The sequence below is a fragment of the Typopeltis vanoorti genome, chromosome 8 (assembly GCF_054136105.1).
Source record: "Typopeltis vanoorti isolate ZY-2024b chromosome 8, IOZ_Tvanoo_1.0, whole genome shotgun sequence".
Lineage (NCBI taxonomy): Eukaryota > Metazoa > Arthropoda > Arachnida > Uropygi > Thelyphonidae > Typopeltis > Typopeltis vanoorti.
The window spans coordinates 135,941,034-135,966,175 of NC_143556.1; the positions used below are offsets into that span (position 1 = coordinate 135,941,034).

General features: G+C 36.7%; 1 protein-coding gene across 1 annotated transcript in view; it reads right to left on the reverse strand.

Moving 5' to 3' along the window:
- The window catches only part of LOC150104366 (suppressor of lurcher protein 1-like), a 178,296-nt gene extending 161,940 nt beyond the window's left edge, over positions 1 to 16,356 (reverse strand). Inside the window, exon 1 of the mRNA XM_090396944.1 lies at positions 16,101 to 16,356. Coding sequence (XP_090253070.1) covers positions 16,101 to 16,260 — 160 coding nt within the window. The 5' untranslated portion in view covers positions 16,261 to 16,356. The remainder of the gene's footprint in view (positions 1 to 16,100) is intronic.
- Positions 16,357 to 25,142: the final 8,786 nt, after the last annotated feature.

Genomic DNA, 25,142 nt, shown 5'->3' on the forward strand with positions numbered 1-25,142 from the left:
ATATGTAAAACCAAGCCTATCGAGATGCACACGAGAAATTTAAACAACTTTCCATATATTTCTTCGGCTTTTAAGTTCCATTTGGTAATCTACGCATGGACACACTCAAAGTTTGTTCGAGTAAGAGGACAAAAACACAACAGGACAAGCACTTTTTTTTTTTTTTTTATAAATTTTGAATTTAAGATAGAAAGGAAAGATACGTGAAGAGATTCATAGAAATATTTCCCGCAAGACATTAGCGGAATTCTAATACACGACTTCTGCACCTCCAGCAGAATATATTTTTAATACGAATCCCCAAACACGAATGCTGTAAAATTTAGCAATAAATTAGATAATGCAGGAACAATAACCTAGAGATGAAACATTTTCCAACCCACTTCAATTTTCCAATTGGCAGGGCGGGAGTTTCACCAAGCCACGAAATTCAGCTTCCACTTAAAGAAATTCACACACACAAAAAAATATTATGTCCATGGGTGGGATTCGAACCCACAGCTTATTGGAGAGCGGAATACATTAACTACCCGGACAAGAGGGCTGATATCGAGTTTCACACTCAATATATTAAATTGAATTTTCTCTCGCGGAGGATCCAAACCAAAGTGGCTGACCTGAGATCTAATCTAAAGCTGTGACCCGAGAGATAAAAGTTAAGCCTTTTATTTAAGAGAAAAAAAATTAGGTAATCATCGTCTCTATAACCAACATGGACTCTCATTTCTTATAAGAAATTCTTTCTCTCAATCACGAGTTTAACACATTCTGTAAATGAGTAACTTCCCCGAATAGCGGAAGCAATTCAATTGATAACATCGTTGCCAACTTGAACAACACATCAAACGAACTTCTACTTTTCTTTTTATGAGCTTAGCTAAACATTATTCCTCAGAAACGATACTTGGGTCTACAAGATATTTGTTACTGCCGAAAAGGGAAGTATCTGCATGCGATTAAACAAATTAAATCTCTTACAAATCTCTACGGATATCAGCGGTCTTCAAAAGATAATACAAAGAATCGCCCTGTGTAGTTTTAATACGCTTCCCAACTCCTTTTGTGTCCCACAGCAAAAATGACGATATTTTAGAGAAGTATGAAGGTCTAATATGAACAGAAATGATGGCCCAAATCTGCATTGACCTGAAAGTGTCAAGTCGCAGACGGTGATTATCACAAGTTACTACATTCAACAACAACGTTCTCCATTTCGAAATCTTTTTCGTTATTTTGAATAATTTTTTTATACTGTACTTCTGTGTGTCACTTTGTGATCGGCATTGGCTGCTTAATTGCACGACCCTCTAAATATTCAACGTCTTTCATTACTTCCACGAGAAAGCGGACGGCATCTGCGAACCTTGGGACTGTAATTGTTACTTCTGTCAACAAAGTGTGGTGTTTTGGATATTTAATTAACTAATTTCGAGTTTGCTTTTCCAGTACGTTAATTATGCAGCGTATGAAGCTCATAGCGATTAAGAAAATTAATATTTTGTTCCAATTTCTTAGGAAAGAAAAAATTGTAAACTGTTTCTTTTATAAATACATACAATGTTTTTTTTTTTAGAAATGGCGTTTTTTTTATACAAACAGACGTCATTCTTTAATCACGTTATAATTTTATAACTGGCGCAATTCTGTAGCTAAAAATTCAACTTCTTAATAATTGTAAAATTAATTTTTAGAGTGGCGTTCATACGCACTCCTTTGATTGAATCTATTTGCAGCCAATAATGTGGAAACGAGAAGTCGAGTACCACACTTGATCAGAAATCTTTGATGAAACTAAAAGGTAACACTTTTAAACTGAAACATCGAGCTGCAAATTTTGCTGCAAGAATGAAGCTCATCCTGCTATTGAAATACTTATCTAGTCTGATAAAATATATTTCTAGGAAACATCGATGGGATCGTTAAAAAGAATCCCACTTCAGTAATTTTCAAAGGAGATGTTTTACGAGTGTTCATGGAGTGTGATTCCTCATTTCACTGATGAAGGCGCTCGTGCATCTAATCAAACTGTCCTTTAACTGTATATCACTATAACATATTGTTGTTCTAGAGTGTGTTTTCTTAATAATAAAGGAACGCAGAAATTCATGATTTCATCTGTTAGCACCTTTATATATATATTGTAACTTAGAGGAATTCAAGATTTGCAACAATGTACTTCCTTAAAAATCATCAGCAAAAAAAAAAAAAAAAAGTCAGCGAAAGATTTCTGAAATATGTTGGGGGGGGGTGAGAGAGAGAGAGAGAGAGAGAGAGAGAGAACGGTAATCCCTTAAAGTGGGATATTCCGACACTTTAGAGGATCACCGCACCAGTTCTAGATCTGATATCCCAAATCGGTATCTTGCTAACTAATGCTATGAACGAGATTAAGAAATGCATTAATGCATTCTTTCGGCGCACTCTTAATTAGTTTCAGTACACCGGAAGTGTTCGATTGACTATCGAAGTTTATGTTTCCTTCAGCAGCTGAGGTTTTAACTCCTATTTGAAAGTACATTCAAACATTATCTAGAAACGCGCATATAAATGTTTGACTTTGACAGTGTAAAGATCCTGCATCGACAGCGTTTATGATTTCGTTTTCGTGCAATTCGACTATTTAAATAAACTGAACAGAAAATTATGTACTTTCTATTTATTTTCGTTTTCTTTATACGAGGTTTTAACTCCCTCCCATTTGTGTCCGGAACGTTCCAATGTTTGAGTAAGTAACCTGGTAACATGATGAGTATATACTGTCTTTCAAAAATTATATGGACACGCACATAATATTCATTTTTAGCTTCAATTTAAAATTTTCATAATTAGCATTCATTATTAAATCGTTTTTAATTTCACTTTTGCAAATATTGCTTTTAAATCTCATTAAAACCTATAAACAGATATCACTATTATTAGTGGAAAATGGACTTCAATTTTGTTCACACACCAACTGGAAGCGAAAACAGAACCGAAAAAGAGCAAATATCTTGGCTCATCGTTCAAGAGGAACAGTTTCTCCGCATGTAGAGAATCTTCTGCAAGTACACATACTGGTGGTGTTTACTTTATGGCTTCTCTGTCATATTCTACACCCTAAATGCATTTTAGAACTGCATTCAGAGGAGTGGAGAATAACTAACTTCAGAGCCCTTGAATTGGTTTTTTACTCACTATTCAAAGTATTGTTTCTATCGTTTTTGCTTCTCATTCGAAAAATCTAGCTTTATCAGTAATATCACTTGTCTAGAAAAGAGATCCCGGATTCAAATCTACCTGTACGAGAGAAATCCTATCCAGACAAAAGCAAGTCGATCTTAGAAGGAATACCAGGAGTTTCTCTCTCCCACATACAGGCGCATAAACACTTGGAATTTCGACAAACAGTATCCTGTGCACAGGATACTAACGCTAAAAAGAAGTCAGATATCATCAAGCATATTTTCAACGCTTGCAGCATTATATCTCAGCTAAGAAGTTATTTTTAAAAAATGCCAACAATTTCGTCTCTCTATCCTACCTTTAAATCAATTTCTGTACAATAATTCTACAAATGCCGGACTGCTTAACTGGATGCTCACCATGGGCATCCATGTCTGTGACTGTCTTCAGGTGTGGATGAGTTTCATTACCCGATGTTCGACCACTTCCCGGTTTATTGCAGAAGTGGTCTCCGGTCTCTAGAACAGATTTTGTGGACTATGCAAAAATCCTTGAAAAAATATTAAAAGCAATAATAAAAAAAAAACAGCCCACTCACAACACTAACGTACTATATGCTTATGAGCGTTTGGGAGTGGGAATCTCATAAAAATAAATTTTAATTCTCTCTCTGTCTCTCCCGTGTGTGTGTGTTTGCATATTGAGTATTACAAATATATCATTCACAATACGCATGCTGAAAATTGATTTCACTGCAAGTAATATTTGAACGAATATCAAAATCTTCAACTTTAATCAATGTTGTTAAGCTGCTCCAAAGCTGAGAATGATTTCAATGTCCCATTCGAAGTTGGAAAGTACTTTTTCTAATATATATATTAAATAAACATCTCCCCGTTAAAATTCACACAGCTTTAAGAAAAAGCAAATATTATACTTTAAAATTCCGTAGTACCATAATAATGTGTGTGATTAATTATTCTGAAAGCAACTGAATGGCACGAATGGGATTCAATATTTATTATTATGAAAATGATGGTGAACAAACTTTGCCTGTAATAGCAGCGTGTATTATCCTTCCAGTTACTGCTGTTGTCTCAGGGATCAGTTCCATCGAAAGCAGGCCCTTCTTACGCTTGCCAAGTACAGCTCAAATTCGGTCTTAGAATAATTTATCGCCTTTGGCATCGAATCCATAAATGAAGCCGCGCTTCAGAACCATACGAGATATCAATCTCACTTCACTTATCCTGGAAATAGAAAACATTAATTGAACAGCACCTATTATTTCTAACCATCACTCAGCAGAACGTGTGTCGCTTTGCAAAGATTATCTTCCTTTATTTCACTGAATGATTAAAAAGGTAAATATTGCCTTAGATCTGATCGAAACTCACAATTAACATAACGTTCAATCTGTTCTGTCAAATGCTGATAAGGCGAAGCGACATCGGATGAGTGTAGTAATGTTTGGTAGCGAATTCTAGCTCGTTTATCGAGCTATACCCACCAAGTCAGGAAATCATTTAGACGACAACGAAAAGATCTCGTGGATGTTGGGCGAAAGGTTATCTGGTATTCTAGCAGACGAGGGATTAATTTGCGCTGGTCACTAATGACGCCATCGCATCTCTAACTAGTTGAGCCTGGAACAACTCAAACAGGAACAGCGCACGACAGAATTATTTAAGCGCCTAATAACTGAATAGTGGGATCACTTAGAATGGTAAACGAAATAAGTAAACAGAACTGAACTTGACTTGCGCAAATAAAAAAACGAGCCTACGCAGATTTGTGAAATGATTCTGAAAGTTTGCTAATTTGATATTTTTCATTTATAAAATGTTTTCATATAATTTCAGTATAGGCTACTTTCTCAACAAAATGCTGTAATTCCAACCAATTTGGGTTGGTTGGAATTAAGCCGAGAAAACTAAGACGCAGAACTGGTGTGTTATATCTGTTAGTTTTAGCGTTATCCAGTCAATTTGTGTTTTGCTGGGAAGGGAAAAAAAGAATGATTTTTTACCTTGAATTTTGATTGCATATTATATATTTTTACAGAATGTCTGATTTGGGGATTTCAGAAATCTTTAAGTGAGGAATTTAGTTAACCAAACGAACACAGACATGTAATTTGCAATTTTTTATTAATCAGTCTAAAAAGGCCGCTCCATGGAGGGAATCTCCGTGCTGCTCATTCATGACCAGAATGACACCACTAAAAACCATGTTTGGTGGTCTTCCGATCAGGGCTTGTCTGTTCTTAGGCTCATTCACCCATCGTTCTAATGTGATGTATCGTTCAAACTGGGTGGAACTACTGTTAAAAGAGGGCAAATAAAAGAATGCACTATCATTACAGATGGATATTCATCTATGGAGATAATGCGGTTTGAGTTTGCAGTATGGAACAATTATTGTGATTTTTATACCTAATAACTCCACCAAGAAACGCAACTTTATCAGAAAGTCCATATTGTTACATATGCAAGAAAACATGCTGACAAGATAACCTTCAATGAAAGCAAACAAACAGAATAATACTTACATAAGGCAAACTACTAAACAAACAGTCCTTAAGATTAAATTAATTACACGAGTCCTAAAAGTAAACATCTCAAAAAGAATTCCAAAATTTTACAAACAAAATTTGCCTGAAACACAGTAAACTCAATGAATCAACAGCAACACGCGGAACTGAAGAAATAATGGAAATTCTGTGAGAGCTTATAAGAAGTGTAAGTAAACAATAATAAGTAGAATAGGATCCAAGAACACATGACCATAGCCACAAAGGTAGAATTACTAATGAAGTAAACTAGTCGACAGATATTTCGTTCTGCACACATCGTCAATGCATAAAACTAAGAGAACAACGTGAAATTCAAATGCAACTGATTACAATTACGTAAACTAACAATAGCTATATTTTTTAAAGGCCGTTGCGTGTATTCTAGCTTACGGACACCATTTGGAATACTTGGCGCAGTCAGAATGTTTTGTTCCTAAAGTTTAGACAATTGTGAATATATCGGTGCGATTAAGATTCGAACAGTGTAATCCGGAGGCTTCCTTTAAACATTTCTTTATATTTAAAAACACGTCAATGAATTTATCGGATTAATTCAAAAGAAGTTTATAGCTAATGAACTCCGTACTCGGCCAATCCAGACTTACAAAGTTTTATCGGCTGAATATGGCGCATGCTCAGAGATCGGCTCCTCGAGTGAACAGCCTATTTGACTAAAACAGGTCAAGTTACAAGAGCATGAGTAAAAAAACTCGTAGTGATTATGGGACAAGTTTCTCTTTAAGAGAGAAGAGGTGGGGGAGGCATTTTTAATTTTGTTCATGGGTTCCTCACCACACGTTCAGACGAATATATGACATGAAATAGCGATCCTGCGAATTTGATACTGCCAAGAGAAAAGGTCAATAATATTTTTGGATTGCAGCCATTTGAGGACATCGTTTGCTTGATTGTTGAACTTTCAACAGAGAGAGAGAGAGAGAGAGAGAGAGATCTTGTTAATAGAGGTTTGATTACTCTGTTAGAGTTCGAGGAATAATGTTGTGCAGAGGACGGAGGGAAACAGAGTTAGAGGAAAGCGAGTCTGTTGTAAACGGACATAAAAAAAAAAAAAAAAAAAAAGAACCGTCAGTTTCAAATTGGAGACGAAAATTCAGAAAAAATAAAATATCCCTTTTCGGAGGTAAATTTAATACTGGGATGAATAACTTATTTTTATTATAATTACGGCTATTATAGCCTGTTTTTATTATTTATTAACTTACAGATCGAGATATGCAAAGATTTAAATAAATATTTGCATATCTCGATCAGTGTATATTTCGATAAGGCACAAAATGTCACTCATGTACCGAATCCACAAAAATCATTTTGGATGGATAAGGAGCATTTCTTTTGTAAATGTTTGAGAAGTAGTTTGCTAGCATAGTGGAAATGATGCTTCCAAAACGATTGCTTAATCTTGTTTAAAACTTTATTTTTTCATGTGAAATATCCTGAGGCACAGTGATTAAGAGGTATATAATGTCGTTTTGGTATTTTAATGTATACGAAGTTCTGTGACTCGTTAAGGGTATGTGTGGGTGGGTGGAGGACAGAGCATGTTGGACAAGAATTTCACGATTCTGTAAGCAAAACTGAACGAACTTTGGATCCAAAGAGCAATCTGAACCTTTGATAGAGCAATCCTGGGAGGTTTACATGATGCGGCCGAATTTTTTTTAACTGTTGCTTCTTTTACCAAAATGATGTCATCAAGCTTATTAGACAGACTTTTGTTAGGATTCCTGCTGATAACTGTACACATATTGCGATCTTGTCGGAAAATAGTAATTTTTCTACTGCAAGCGCCTCGGAATCATAACTACAGTTATATCACCCTTGTCTCGATTTAAAAATGCCGCAGAATAGCACGTTTTCAAACATTAAACTCTGTTCAAAGAAAGCTCTGAAGCCTTATTGAAATACGGTCAGAAACTTAATTTTAATGATGACCTTTCAGTTCCCAGTTTTGAAAAAAAAATGTAGTTTCTAATTCAGTAAAATAATTTATTACATTTTCTAAGATTTTTATTTATTTTAAAGGTGTTGCAGTTTAGACCTACACATGCGGTTGCATTTAAGGGGTAGCAAACACTTAAAATAATCTGCATTTAAAGTACTTCGCATTGTATTCTTAGATTTATGCGATAATGTTCTCAGATTCGAACGAAATATCAAGTTTGGTGATCGCGTGCTCCTTCTACGAAAGAGCCCGCGACCTTTCACTATGAAAAGCTCAAAGGTTTTGCTACGTGGGAGAAGACAACTTGAAATCTTAAAGATGATTCCGAGGAACTGCGGCGTATGCATTTCTCAGTTTTCTTTGAATCATCATATAAATTCAGGGAATATAACTTATATATTTTAAAACCTAAATGTTCTACTATTTGGCTTATGGACTTTCAGGATTGGATCTCATTAGCTTTCCTAGTTTCGGAGATATTTTACTCTGACGGAGTAAAATATCTCCATCTTCACTTGTACGACGTAATACATCTCAGCTTGGATGAGAAACTGAATTTAACGACATCTCCACTTTACACCCTACGGACTGTGGATTGGAATGCCACTGTGAGATGGTGAGTTTTTAGGTCTCAGATAAACTGTGTCATTCGGTATGAGGACAACATCCTATTCATTAGAGACCGAAATAACTTGCTGCATGTTGTCCCTAGAGCACGATTATCAAAGCATTAGCGCAAGAGTGGTAAAAATGTACCACAGAGTTGCATTTCGTGGATAGGACTACCATACAAAAATTGAATAACAAATACAGGCGGTCCCCGGGTTACGAACGAGATACGTTCCTGAGAATGTCTTTAAGTTGGATTTGTACGTAACTCGGATCCCTGATGAACAGCGCATATACGGTAATAATGCTAATAATACTATAATGGCTCATATGTGGCAATAATAATTACTGTAATATAATACTGTAGTAATAATAATGTACCGTAATAATAAGTTACAGAAACTATTGTGCTCTTTCTTTTAATTCAGACAAACAGGACATAGGTAGGCTAACAGCAATCGGAAGATGATGATGATGGAAATGGTGCCAGAGGGGATGGACCTGGTGCTCGAGAATCAGGATTTGATTCTATTTCTGGAGGAGGGGAGCTTACAGTTGAAGTCGGTTTCTTGAAAAAACCGAGTTCAACGTCTAGGGTTGTTTGCACAGCCTTTTGCTTTTATTCATCATAAATGGCCTTGTAGTAGCTGATGTTCTCACTAACTGCCTGTAAACCACTAAATGCTAGGATCTTGCTCCTTAAGCTTAGCAAATGCTGCTCTAATGAGACGAAAGGCTTCAGCTAATTCTTTTGTCGCAAACTTTCTTGGCTCTTGATCTTTTTATTCTTCATGTTCTTGTGTTTTTATCAGCTGCTTCTCTATCTCCATAAGGTCTTCATTGGTTAATTCTTGTGAATGGGACTCTAGTAAGTCAATGACATCATTTTCATTGATGTCCAATTACAGTTCATTGCCACTATCCACCACAGTTTTTCTGGCTTCGGCGATGTCTTCTGCTGTGAAGCCACGAAAATCATCACAGAATTGAGGGCACAGTTTGTTGCACACCATTTAATTGTTGATTGCCCACTTCCTCCCAAGAATCAGGAATGTTTTTGATGGCATCATGGATGTTATAATTCTTTCACAATTCTCAAGATCATCACATCATCTTCCGTAGCCCTGAATGCTTACGAGAATGTATCGTAAGTAATAAGCCTTAAATGTAGAAATGACTCCCTGATCCATTGGCTATAGTAACGATGTAGTGTTGGGTAGTAAAAATACGACCTTTACATTAGGGTGAAGGTCAACTAAAGATGTTGGATGTCCAGCACAAGCAGAATATTAAAGGGAATTTTCTTTTACGAACAATATCGTTCCACAGCAGGAATAAAACAATTCAAGATCCAATCTTCAAACATGGCAAGTGGGACCCAGGCCCTTAAATTTGATTTCCAAATAACGGGAACAGCTGCTTTAATAATGCAGCGAAGTGCGTGTTTGTTTTCATGCGCGAAAGAAACTAGTTCCGGAATTATTAATTTAATTATTTAATTATTAATTATTCTTAGGAAGCCTTGGGAGCCCATTCGTAAGTACGGAACGCCGTAAGTCGGGTCGTCCGTAACCCAGGGGATCGCCTGTACTTGTATTCATACAAACTGAACATAACGTAACACAGCTCAGAACAATATACTATACCATTTAGACATAAATCTCGTTATAATTTATTGGAAAAATATCTAGTTATTATTTACACTTTTAAGAAATTTTTTAGACTTATTTAAAGTTTTTTTTTTACATTTCGCTTTTTTTTAAATTTTTTTATGCTTTGATAACGAAATCGTATCAGAATGCAACAGATGGTGTAAAAACACCGACATCATGGGAGAAGTGCTATCTGCCAAAGGTTATCTGACAAAAGCTATAGATATCGGACAATTTTCTTGAAAAGTACACTGACTGATAGCAGATCGAAAAATAACTGAGCGGTGAACTGTCGAATTTAGCTCTCGTGTCGCGCTGAAAATTTCTTACTGATATGCTCATATGTAAAAAAGTTAAAGGAATTTATTATACGTTGATTTAATGTTAATATTAAAATATATTAATTAAAATATTAATAATATTCTTCAGATGACATATCTGTAACACATTTCTCGTTATTCAAACAGTAAGCGTTACTATATGATTGGTTTTATCTTCAGGAATTTGAAAGTATGGATGAGTACGTTTAATATATCGCTATATTCCTCTGACAAACATATTGAGTTCAAGATCAATGCATAAAGAAGTCGACAAAAACCAATGACCTCTACAACTGTGGACTTTTAGAACTGAATGCTCTCATTCGAGGGAGAGGAATTAATACCTCGTGCGCTTACAAATCCTCTGGTCAAGAAGTGGCATTCTTCTCTGATTCCGATTTTTTTTTTTTCCATAGTTTCATGCGTAAAAGATAATCAAGAGTCTGGTAGCGCCTTTCACTTTCGGTATCGCAAATTCAAAGCTGCTTTTTTGTTTATTCGATTACCAATTTTTTATTTATTATTTTTTTTTCGTAGTGTTTCCTTAATTGAAGAAAACGAGGAATATCACCGGCCACGATTCCAGGTGAGTAAGAATAGGAGGGCACTCGATTAAAGGTGCTGTTTGAAAAAAATGTGGAGCACAAGTTCGGCTGTCGTAATGAAGTTGCTAATTGGCCCAATATTGTATTTGGCTCATTGAGTAAGCCTGTTTGAGCAAATGAACCGCGGTTTGTAGCAGCCTAACAATGTTACTTTGAACAGATGATAACGGTTTATTTAACGTTCAAAAATTCAGCGAATCATTACATCATCACTAATTATATTAAATAAACTATATTATATTAAATATATTAAAATTAACCAATAATCTAAAGACCAAACACGTTACTTTATTTTTCAAATCACTTCTGGCCTCCAATATCCGGAGCGGTGATCTTACACCGGGCGATGAAATTCATCTATCGCCTAATGACATCGCAAACATCCATGCTCTCGCAGCCTGTAAGTTGGAGTTATCTACTCGGCCAACCATACCCGTAGCGACTTGCATTAATTTATGTCTCGGTTACTGTGTTAGCGAATTTTACACACAAAACTTACTGATGTGCAGATATCGTACAACACGGCACCAGGTCTGAATATTGACTTTCATTGCCGAGAACGAATGGCTCAGCTATTGACACTGTCTACACGTATGGCAAGAGGTCGTACGAACACGTCAGTGTGCACATCGCATGACTAAGCAGATGTTTTTTTTCCAGGGGTACACCATCTTAGATTAAGGAGTCATACGAAAAGAATAATTATGTATTTATCCCACATAATTCTTGTTTTCATCTTACAACAGCCATCGAACACCCTCATAATTCTGAAGGAATATTTTCCCCAAAACTAGTTTTTAAAAGTCTTCAAAGTGAACAGCAGTTTAAGATGATTATTCAAAATTAACCAGTAAATAAAAAGCAAGGGTGGCTCCACTTCAACATTGTTTTTAGAATTAATAACTCAAGGGTTTCTTCACACAGAGAATGCAATTTTTTTACGTCTTCATTCGTAGCGATACGTCGACGCATTTCAGTTATTCTGCACTATTTTAAATTTAAACGATATTCTTGGCAAGATTCCGCTCGCCTGCCTGGTGAGGTCGTTGAAAGAATGCAATCTTGATGGGAAAGATGTGGGCTTCTATCTTGTCAAGAGTAAGAGAAAAAGTTTCCAAGTTTTTTTTTCCCCATTCCCAAACGAGGCTTAGTTAATAACTCTTAGAAAAGGGCAAAGCGCGATTTTCTCTTCAAAAGCTTTCGTTCTTCTTTTCTATTCACAAAGCAGACAAAAAAGAACCACCACGGCAAGAATAAACCAGCTGTCATGATAATATTCTCAATCAGATTCACGTATGAAAAGCACATCCGTGACTTGAACGCAAAGGACAATTTAGTATTCCTAAAAACTAAAATGCCACACACGGTTATTTCAGTTCTTTCAAATAAAATTTAGAATTCCTTCAAGATTTATGAAAGAATATCAAAACGTTCCAAGACTGGTTTTAACTAGTTTTAAATATGCGTTTTGCAAAATGCATACGCATCTAATTAGATTCTTTTTGTCCGTCCGTATGCGTATAACTTTGCTGTGACTGAATGCTATGACTTAAATGGCATTTCAGATCTCAATTAAAAATCTGTGGAGTCATCTCAGTTTTGATTCAATCAGGCGACTTACAGATTAAAAAAAAGCGACAGGAAACAAAAGACAATAAATAAACGGCCTATTACATAACCCCCAAATGGCTCGCAGTTCAGCTATGATGCCATCGTAAAAGACAGCACCGCAAAACGCATCATGTGATCATTGTATAAAATGAAATTGTAAAATGAAAACGAGGTTTTACCTGAACAACGGATGACCTTTATCGGGAAGAGGAGTTTAAAAAAGTTGACCTTTTTATTGGGTTCTCATCATTTCAAATGCATCACATAAGAAGCTTTTCTTTAAAATTAGATTGGATAAAAGAGGTTTTCTTTTCTTTCTTTTTTTATTTTTGAGCGTTCTGGCAAACTAGAATAACAACAAAAAAATTTAAGAACTTTCAAAGTACTCCGGTTACAATTTAATCCACTCTAGACTACTTACTCAAATCAAACACCACAAAACATTACAGAGAGGGGGAGGGGGTTCATCTGTAACTCGCATACTTGAAACCCTTTCCTTTACAAGAGCTACTTGACTCTCGATTGATGTAGAGGAATTAAAACAGACAGGACATAAGAATAATCTGCACTGCAGGAGATTCTTACGTGTCTCATTATGTCTGCAGTTTAAAGACAGTGTCAGATGTACTCAGTCCTACTAAAGTACTAATTACAAACGTAGATTGCAATTGCGGGAAAGACACGATGAACGAAGGTTGTTTATAAGGAACAGATGTAAATTGAATAAATATTATTTCAGTGATTCTTGGGGAATTTTTTCTGATTGATTCTGAAGAACTTTAGGTAATTATTATCAATGTTATTAAAAATATCTGCAAATTGACACAAAGAATCACATTGACAGCAGGACATACGCTGCTGTCAATGTGATTATTATACGATTCATGGGATCTCATTAATTCGCCAACTATTTCCTTTGAAGAGAATCAGATCGTAAATTTTTCACGAGGATTCTAGGCCACCTTCTAGCAAGGATATATGATAAGGTGAATTTGCCTATCGTCAAGATAATTGTTAGAACAGAAACCACTACTGCAGAGGATGGAGACGATTATTTCTGAAAATGCTCAGTAGTTAAGGATGCAGATGTGATTTATTTCTTATAAGATACGATGAAGGTTGCCGCTACCATTACAAAAATACAGTTATTCTTGTCTGAATGAGAATTATTAAATGGAAGATTCATATCGGAGAGAAGATTCTTTTGCAAGCAACGTAGATTACACTTCCGTCGCAAGCACAAACATCGTATTCTCATCTCCCACGCTCCAAATATAAAACAGCATGGATGCTGGCATTTAATAAACTCGCCGAAGGCATTCTATTCAGTTTCGCTTGTTTGTGCGATTCACAGCTAAAATTCGACCCACATACGACTACCGACATGTAAGAGAATAACAAGCGTTGCAGAGGGACATGCGGCATTTTAACATTTCAGAATAACAAGCCATCTTGCTCATGCGCAATGGGCAAAAAGTGGTCTACGAATTGCAAAACACAGAAGCTCCACAGATGGATGACAGCTTGTTTAGAAGGGCTTATCCAAAATCCCATCAAATGTTCCAGAAATGTCAAGAGCAACTGACTAAATCAATTTTGTGGCAATTCCCTTGTGACAATAGCGGAAGAATCTTCTTGATGTTAATTAGCTAAGAGGCTTCTAAATTGCGTAGAAATTTCTTCATAATGGATTACGAAATTATTTTAAGTTAGCAAAACAAAGCTAAACCATTACACTAGTCGGTAATTCTGTTACATGAATCTATCTTGCTCTTTACTGATAGGCTGGACTTTCAAGCTAGAAGTTCAAGCCAACTGCAACGGATGAATAAACCGTCAACAACAGGGCTGATTATAAGGCATACGTTGTTTTCCGGGAGAAATACACGAGTTGAGAGGAGCAAATATCGTACCTCTTCCAGCTAATTAGTCTTGCAGCAAAAACGCGGTAGAAAAATCCTTCCAGTTCAGATAGACAGATTTGAATCCTAGTCTCTTTACTTGGCAAGATAAGTGGGGAAGCTATTCAAGTACAGAAACATCAATAAACTTGGAGATATGTTATTAGGATTAGATACTGTTCTGATATCAAATTCTTGTGATTTTATCTGCGAAGAAAAGTCAAGAACCTCATTTAGAATAACTTATGATAGGAGGTCGTCACCGCAGAAATTAAAGAAAAAAATAAGATGCGAGCGACCATTTCTTTAGCGAATATTGTAGTAAAACCATTTGGATGCAAATGAGATTGAAATAACGTTGTGCAGAAACCAGGACTTCAGAAAGTGACCCGAATGAATATCTGATATAAGGTAAGAAGCAAATGCCCAAATTTTTAGACATTTGCTTGCTGTCCAAATCAGATTGTAATATAACATCATTGTCAATACAGGCCCAGAACAATCACGGTTTCGTTGCAAAACCAGCTAATGAGAATTTGTGTTATCCACCACTAATCATAATTTGCGTGCTGGAAAATGAAATGCTCCAAAAACGAGTAGGGTTTAACGTTGAATGCGAAACGGAAGTCAATCTTCATTTATGAATTATTTCAGTAACATGAACGTTTGGATTCGAAGATTAGAATCAATGGTTCAACCAAGAATCGATTGTCGTAAAATTTATTTCGTAGTATGCATCCATTATTCGTTCTCAGCTGAATTTCATGCTTGCAGAAATTTTTTTTCCCTTCGTTGCAATCATTTTCCATTCTCTGAGCCAAGCTATTATTGAAGTCCAGTGTTGGCAAGAAGGTCGGGAAGAGCTAACCTTCAGTACTTTCCAAATTATTATGGTTACACGGAGTCCAAGTACTGTAAGTTTTCTTTTCAGTAATATTAGAGCTGGTGGTAACTGCATCATCTTTATACGTCAAACTATCGATCATGCACTGGAATGCCTTCCTTGTAATTATTAATGAAAAATTTGTGTTTCAGGAGATATTTTATATTTTAAGTCTAATATTTTAGCTATTCAAGTTTTTTTTTCTCGAACTAAGAATTATTTAGACATTTTCCGTAGTTATTTTTCTATCTGTTATCTGTGTTTCATATTTGTAGCGTGCAAGCCTCCCAAGATGAAAGTTCAATTTTCTGTCATTTGTAAGTAGCTAGAGTAGAGCTATTTCTTTTCACCAGAGTTTAAAATATGGTGTTCAAGATTCTTTCTAGTTTGACGTGATCCGCTATCAAATGAACACGTTGTTAATCATTCCTGTCTCCACATTCTTCACGTTTCCATGCTCTGTTTAATTTACACGCTTAAACTAATCAAACTAATCCAGTAGAACAATTCCAACGATCAGGCGTCCACTAACTGCTAAAAGTGGAGAATAAAGGACAAATTTCTTGTGCTCTGATAAACAAACATCCCCTCCTTCTCACGCACACAAACAACATTCTCGATACTTCACAGGTATTAACGCGGCAACATGTGTTCTAATTAAACGAGATTCGCCGATGTCGCAATGATGAGAATCTGACCTGACGATGTATCGTCGGTCGACATGACCGCTTAACTTAGCAAGACGAAATATGAGAAAAGAGAATAACAACGAAGAACACGTTATTTCGTACCATGCGAAAAAGTCACGGAGCCACTTACCGCCATGTACGGCACGAACTCCGCATTCGCCGCCAGATGCCCACAACATCACGATGAGCAGAATGGCAGTGTCATAGTCGGATGCTCGTCTTCTTCGGCCAGGAGGGGTAGCATCGTTTCTGGCGTCAGTACGGAGACAGAGAGGGGCCATCGTAGCCATACTGACGAAACACCCAACGCCCGAGAACGCGCAGAAGCTCGTGCTGATCTTGTGGCACTCATACACCACCACTGGCTTCCACTGAAGCGAGACGTTTGATGTTAGCTACATACAGAATCGCACAGCGAGAGGAACAAACGACGCATGCGCAGCTGACGAATGCCGGGGATCTCAGAGCAACGGATGATGCACTGCTTTTCTTTCTTCCTTATACCTGCTGCCTACCTGACGCTAATAAGGTTTCAGTTCATGCGCCACCACCGTTTGATTTCTAGAACTCTCAAGAAGACGATGCTGCTGCAGATATGATGAGATTTGTGTACTGAGAAGGAGAAACGACGTCCATAAAGCAAAGCAAACAGAAATAAATCAATGAGTGACACATGTACGATATTACTCAGTTTATGGTTTCCTACAAAGGCTAGTAATGGAATCAATATATCAAATCCATACAGAGAGGGGGGGGGGGAGGGCGAGTGTGTGTGCAAATATTGTTGCCCTCGAGGAGCTTCCAGTAGAAATTATGTGGTTTAAACAATGTAGATAATGGAAACGTTCAACACTGCTGTGCAAACAGTGCGAAGAAAGAAATAGACGGCAAGAAGCACACATGACTGGAACGATGCGTGAGTCGAGAAATGAGATACAAGAGATGAAATATGAAACAATCACGTGACACGAATGAGGCAAACTGCTCTGCGAGCGAAGATTTCTTGGAACAATTTTAGCGTTGAACACAGCAAAAATCGACTGCTCCGTAGAGATAATGCGAAAAGTGTGTTCGTTGTACAACCGAAAGGACGAAGATGAAACATAAAAAGATATGAAGAAAGGGCAGTCTCTAGAAAGAAAGAAAGAAAATATTTATTCGCATATTGTTAATTAAAAAACATTCTTCATTTTGGAAATATCTGGCAAAGATTTTTTAATAATGTCAATTTTTTTTTTCTTAACACACCGAAGACATTCTCCAGATACATAACATAATCATAAAATCACGCTGTTCTCCCCCCCCCCCCAAAAAAAAAAAAACAGTGGCCTTATATCCATTCTGAGAAAAAAAAAGTAATACATTCTGAAAAATAAGGCGATTCATCTTTGATCTTTAATTCTCCTTCTGAGAAAAAAAAAATCCATTGAAACTTTACTGATGCTATTCCTCGTACAGATCGATTGCAGGGATGTGGATATTAAAGATAACGCATAACAAAGCTCGAAATCGCCAATTCTCAGAAAATACTAGGAACGGATCGATGTGAGCGTAGAAATAGTTTAAAAATTTAGTGTTGAAACACAATAGCTGGACAAGGTAGCATCCAGTAGCTTCTTCGCCACTGAAAGGCTCATAACTTTGGACCCTACGAATAAAAAAAAGAGCAATCGAGTTGCCACGGGAATATTTTAGAATTCCATCCTGAGTGAAGTAAGATAAGAAATACTTAAAGCTGTCTAGCGTGGATTTATTGCCTTAATAAGGTTGACTTCTTCATCTCAATTTCGGTACGTAAGAGATCGAATCCATTTTTATAGCAACTACATTCAAGGAAAGTTGAAGCTTTTTGGTTTGCCAACGAAGGTGGTTTACTCAAGAGAGAAAAGCTAAGAACCTTACTGCAGAGATCGCACAGCGTTTTATGTCACGCCAGATTTCCACTAAGCAAACAAAGATTTATGCATTCTGCAAGGGAATCCCCCTTAATCTGGTTGTATTTCGAGCCACGAGACTGGTGTATGGAGTCTGTTAATTGCATGTGCACTTCAGCTTGCTTGCCTCTTTCTGCAGTAAAACCCTGCGCATTCATATGAAATCGACTAACTGATATTTAGTTGAAAAACTCTTATAAAGACTCGCCACTTCCCAGACGGGATTCGAACCCACGTCTTCCCAGCTAAAGTGAACATGTTGCACAAATTTCTTTCTTAGACCGGATGTTCAGTTAAAACCCGTCTTCTTAAAGAGTGGATTTAGAACAGTACATGAATCACAATCATTCAAAAATGTTTTAATCTCATGCTGAATAACCTCCGCACCTTAGTTGTATTCATAAAGAAGTTGGATAACAATGCAAATAGGAGGGAAGTTACCATCTCTGTGCATGTTATTATCATCCTTTTATAATGACTTCAATCTTCTATTCAGCAATGAATTTTTAGGCTAATGGTCATGGGAATTTGGTTCGATGTCATCACTATATTGAAAGGAGCGTGTTGCATTGAAGCTCGCAATACTGTTTCCAATTGATGGACCAAGAGATTCGAAACTCTTCCATTTTACATGGAAGTGTTTCAAAGGACTGCTGAGCTCATTAGGGAACCAATTGTGATTGTCGAATATCTCCGGAGATCTTAAATGCAGAGTGAAGAGAACAAATTAGCACCTTACTTAGATATTGGTTGCTTGTCACAGTGACCTCTCACTAACAGCAAAATATTACTGTACGAGCATTAAAGCCAGTGTGTGTGTGTGTGTGTGTGCGTGGAAATCACCCAAACTGTAGAAGTCTGCTGTACCTGGTAGCAAAGGTGAATATTATTTGATAAGAAAGCAGACATCCGCTTTAGGAATATTAACCATCATGAGAAAGATATTATAGGATTTGAAAGGAGAAGCAAATGAGAATGCTGAGAACCTCATCTTCAGGATAGGTGCTTTCCTAGAAGCTGATTGACGTTTTTCAGTTTAGAGAGAAGTTAAGGTTGACTAACACTGACAGGAAGTTCATTCTTGCAGGACAGGAGAGTTATTGCAATATGTGTTTCTCATTACTTAAGTAACTTTTGGACAATATCGAGATACATTCACTTGCCAGTCAAGATCCCATAAAAACACGTGAATTTGTCTTGCAAAATACCGAAGTAGCACTTCCAATTTTCTGGCAAGATAATCTTTAAATCATGAATCTTAAACTGATCGATCGCAGCTTTCATTGCTTACGCACACACATCGTCTATCAGCGCCGCTCACAGTTTCGTAAAGAAAATTGCGATTTATTTTTTTTATTTTGTGAAAATTTCAACCCTCGATATATTTTGCATGTTGCGATGATTCTAGATAATAAAAGATGCAAATAACGCAGTGCACTCGTGTTCACGTTTGTTAATACAGTTTAAATTATCGGCCAACTGTATATCTAAGCTGCGTTTGAGCCCTTCGAATTATGCCGAAAACGACTAGTGATACAAGATTATACCTCCAAACTGAGCGTATTCTGAGGCTTGTTTTTTTCTCTTTTGAGGGGAAAAATCCGCTTTTTACGGAAGGAGTGACGAATATAAGCTGGCGCCTGCGACGCCAGTTTTTACAAAAAATTAATTAAATTGACGCCGACTTATCTAAAAAAATAATTTACCAGAGGTACCGATTTACATAAATTTAATCAAAGACGCGAATCATTTTTTCCTCAGATCCCAGCATGCGTCGGTCTTGTCTGTACTCATGAGGAAATTGAAATCCGGACATACACCAACGCCCTTTACAGAGACAGAAGCAAATGCTCTTTGAAAATCAAACATAACTCTATTCGATTTGCAATGATATTGGTGCAGAATTTGGATATCGTCTTGTCTGAATAAAGTGTGCACCGGGATTTTCTTTTTAAAATGTTCTTTATCAATGAAACTCAATTCAAGATTCCGTCTGATGTAATATGCCTTGCAGACTTTGCTTTTCACAGAATATATCTGATATGCTGAATTTCTGGGATTACTGGAGTAAAAAAGGAGTAGTCCATCTTCCAGGCTTTTAATTCGAACAATCCGATAATATTCAATTAATAAAATATTTCAAGTGTTTCAATAGGAATAAAGACAGCGCTATTTAGCCGTTGCTTTTATTGAGAGGTTCTAATCATAGCATGTATTTAAGGCAAAATACAGCTCAATAAAATATAAAGATATGAGAAATACGAAACAGAATATAACCACATATTTATCCCGACCAATATGCCCCCAAAGTTTCGACACCATTCCGATTTTAAACATGTTTTTTCCTCATTAGCTATGGATGAATTGTCCAGAAAATTCAAACATTTTGACCAATCGTAACTGCATTTTTAATTTTTTTTAAAATATATTAACTTACAGATGATCGGGAGCAATAAAAGATGGAAGTAAGAAGTTGAAAAGAAATCACGATTATGCCAATTGCGATGCTAGTTTATTAGCGAATTATTATAGAAAATGTGGCTTCCGGTTGCCTTTCTGGTCCAATAGTATTCTGTCTGTAAATGTGTGTGTTTCCGGTGTGGATGTGCTTGTTTTAAGGGATGAAAAAACCGAGTTTCCGTGAGAAGAAATCCTCCACCTCGGTATGAGACCGTTTAACTCACCTTTGATTGAAAAGGTCCCGATTAAAGTTCTTCGCGTATAAAAGGGATTCGAACGGAGGTCTTTTCAAACCAAAGGGCTTCGTCGAACCCAACTGTGCTACGAAGGCTCCATGCCGATAGTAATATAATAAAAATTTATGACAAGGGGATATACACAGTCAATGATTAGTTGCGGTGTTTGCATTCATAAACCCTAGCGCATTGCCTGTGCTAATAGTCGAATACAAGCGTTTTAAATTCTTACCCGGCAAGTAGTTTTGTGCGATTTATCTCAGTATCTGACATGCCATATAGAGTTGGCAAGAATACAGATTATGTTCAAACATGTCTCAGAAGTGATTATGTTTGTATGCCATTGATGAAACAAAGCGTACTTGTAAAAAGCTTGCTGTCCTCGAAAAATCTTAAGAGGGCATGGTATGTTACCGATTTTGGCTAAGAAAATATAGTAACCATATATCTAACTCCGAAAAATCGGCCCCTCATAAAGGTCTAATCTTTCTTCATAAAGTCAATGTATTAATACGATACCCCAAGGTTTCAGTGTTTTCCAGTTCAATGCATTTGAATTGTTATAAATCCTCGTAGAATATCTTTAACCCTTACACGAAAAATTACAAATCTATAACACAACAGTATCGTGTGGAAAAATTGCTAGCGAAATTAAAAAAAAAAAAAACATTTTGTGTTTCCTGAACAGATGGACGTTGTACCTTGGGAAAGCAGTGCGAGGAGGTAAATGGAACAGGATGTGAATGACAAACCCGTTCAGCGGGTTTAAATTATGCATAGTATGGATGTAAACAAGCAGCTGTTCGTGTTTTTTTTTTTATATGCTTTGCATGGATATTATTCCATTTCAGTTAGTTTTGTTTGGATTTACGGTCTGGTTATGAGGTGAGTATATTAAGTCTGTCAATTGCGTACATTCTAATGCCGATTTGCTCGTTTTTCTGGAGGAACATCCACCCCACGTGAGAAAGTTTAACCCTAAAAATAGTCTTCGCGTCCGAGAAGGGACTCGAACTAGTCTTTCCATCCAAAGGGCATCTTAAATACAAACAGAGATGAAGCAGAGTCCATGAAAATGCTATAGAAAAGGTATAAGATAGAAACAGAATATCTATTATTATTGTCCATTTATTATTCAAACCGCCCTTTTCTGGACTGCATGAAGTATTTTAGGATGGTTTTTGATGCACCATCTCAGAAGTGAAAACGCTTTAGAAGACAGACTGTTTTTACAGTTGGGGAACAGACGAATGGGAGATTTATATGGCGTTAGCAATTCAAATGTGCAGCTGAGAAATAATTCTTGAACGGAAAGATCATCAGGTTTTTGAAGACTGAGACGGTTGTGTATGTGTCGTGTTTTGTGAAAGGAAAAGCTAAAAGTATAAGCCTAAAAAAGAGAAATATGATCTTGGCTTGAGAGCTAGGTATTAACAAAAGTAAGGACAAAAGAATTGATTACAAGGATTTCACTAGGGTGCTCTGGTTTTACTGGAGAATGGCAAGGAAATATTTCTTTAATACGCCGGTTCTCAAAAATATTGAAGACAGGTTTCAGTAGATTTCATAGAAGTTGCAATAATTAGTGAAAGCAATTATTATTACACGACACCTCCAGAGAGTCCTAAGACTCATCGAGGGAGGGCACCTACTCTACATCTCTCTCTGTCTTCGTCATCATCTACACAAGCGCCATATACTTTTCACCATCACTATTATTTCATAGATAATCACGAACACCCATGCCCATGGTGGGATTCAAACCAACAGCCTTTTGGCTGGAGAGCGGATACGCTAACGACTCGACCAACTAGGCGATTTTAACAGGAAAAACCATTAATACAACATGGTTAGAGGGTTTTGGGTTTGCATCTTGACAAATTAGTGCAATGTAATGGGCACCATTTAAATATAAAATGATAATTTAAATATAGAAGTCAAATGATTCTTGTCACGTGATGCAATGAAGACATCACCTTAATCACAATCATGCCTGCTAAGTGGCCTGCAATGCCATGAAAATCCATTCAAATTTCACCTCTATACACGATTCTCGAATTATAACTATTGGTTCAACACGTAATGTACTACACGCTATTTTACAAACATTATTGCGAACATTTGGTAAGATAGAGTATAGTACAAGCAATACATTACTGGCTCATCTTTAGCTGTGATTACATACATCACTCATCTAGTTTGACTTTCCCCTAAATGTTGAAATAAGCGTAGGCATTTTGCCACTTTACCTCTACTAAAATGTAGTCTGTTCTTGTGATGTAGTTGGCCGTAGTCGTTCCATCCTCGTTTGACGTTTTAACTCTTCCCCAAGGTGTTATTGTAGGGTTCGGATATGGACTGTCTGATGATCAGAATAACAAGTAACAACTATGCCTCGAGGTTTCTTTTTACCGCGCAGAAGATATACACTACAGTAATATACTCTAATAAAATTACAAAGATATAAAAGTACATGCTACAAGTTGAACTGTGTTCGGGAATAAAAAGTTCCACTTTTTGCCTACTTTCAAAATCCTAATAAATCTAATTTAAACTCCAAGCCCACAAGTTGCTATGAAAATTCAGACTCACTTAAAGCTGAGTTCTTACGATAAAGACAGAACAAAACTACATCGAACATTTTGAGAAAGTTAGATTGTACCCATGAGATGGCTTACCCTTGCGAAGTGGAGTAAATATTAGGGTGTTGCGTGTGCTAAGTAGATTACAAAAGGCGTTCTGTTGTTTGCTCTGCTCTTCGGGAGCAACGAGGAACAGCAATATCATTTTTTCCTCAATATTTTAAGGCTGCAGGATTGGCAGAGAATTGATAAAACTGCGTGTGCGATACGATCAATGGTTAGTGAATTATAACCAATGCCACTAGTCACGTAATTGAAGAGTCGACATTTCATACTCCTGCCGTTCCTCGGCTTTGTTACGAATGATTCAGAAGGTTTGGTAAAACGAATGGATATGGCATTTGAAAATATAAAAAATTATTGATTGAATTGCGTTTAATTAAGTATTTTGCTTACAATATTCAATCTGGGATACAAAACAGGTAACTCTTATGTGGTTAGCAGTGCAGGCAGACATTTTCACCAGGGTCATCCCGATCGATATCTTCGTTATTTGGAAGCGGCTGTTCACGCGGGATTTGGATTCACGTGATCGTTTCTTCTGGAGTTCTTTGACAATGTATATAGAAAGAACAGACAAACAGTGGAAAATTAGAGGAAGAATGTGACTTGGTTGACAGAAAATTTATAAATCCTAGAAATAGCGACATTGGCATTACAAAGCATTTCAAAGGAATTTTTTAAGCAATTATACTTACGATATGCATAAACAAACCACGGAATTTTCTTTTGAGAATTTTTATTGCTATATTATAAAGAACTTTAACAAGTGTAGCCAGATTTGCTCTGGGAAATTATCCAGATGAAATTATAAGCGTGTTTCATGAAGCCGCTTGGCTTGGAAAGACCAGTGCGTCTCGGTGGTAGGATTTGGATAGCATCACCTATTGCTGTTTATTAAATGTATAATTGGAACCGAGACCTGAAACTCAACAACTCTGCAATTACACAAACGTCGGTATCTGGACAGTTCTATTGGAGAACTAAGCCGCAGTAGGAATAATTGTTTTTCAATCCGATTCGCCTCCTTCGAACAGATATTAATGTGCTTCAGCGTCATGACAGTAAAAGACTCACAGGTTCATGCGTGGCAGTTTGATTTCATTTAGTTAAAGTGAAGCTGGGAACTAGATTAAATAAGAGTTAATGGATTTCGTACAGTTGAACGATTCTACTCTCTGCTACTTTATAGATATCAGATTGAGAAAGATAGTTTAAATATTGCTGTGTACATTAACGATGTAAATCTAAAACTAGTTATAACATCTGAATATTTGATGAATATTAGAACAATCGATAACAAAAGCACGCTGCTAATAATTGCGTGTTAAGAATCAATTCTTAACGGTCGATAGTGGAGGAATTTTATTTTTATGTCGATTACGAACACAAGAGGCTGCAGAACCTTTAACACCAGTGCATGTGTAGGCAGAGGTTAATAAAGCTATTTTGGAATAGCTGGACGTAGTTCTTATGGAATACTATATCAGGGAGGCTATTTCTAAGAGAAGAGAGATATAGGGAATAAAACAGGTTCAGTGGATTAGCAGTTGAATTAACTGTCAATAGACGCTAGACTGCTGCAGCTCTAGTTTATAACAGACTTACTGAAAAGTTCCGGAATGATAACTATCATTTCAGTGGAACAGCATTCAGAAAAGGCAAACCGTTCGGCGGGACAGTTGCCAAAGAGAAAGAATCATTGTCTAGCCGAACTATCCCCTTCTAAATAACATATATGTTTAGAAGCTTTAAGTTTTTTTGTTGGTCTAAGTGGTATGAAATTACGGCTAAGCAACTAAGACTATGAGGCCAGTTTTTACATCAGTTAATTTCGTGTTTTTTCTGGTTGGGCTGGTTTGTCTGTTTTACGAAATGAAAAACTCTTCCACCTTTGTAT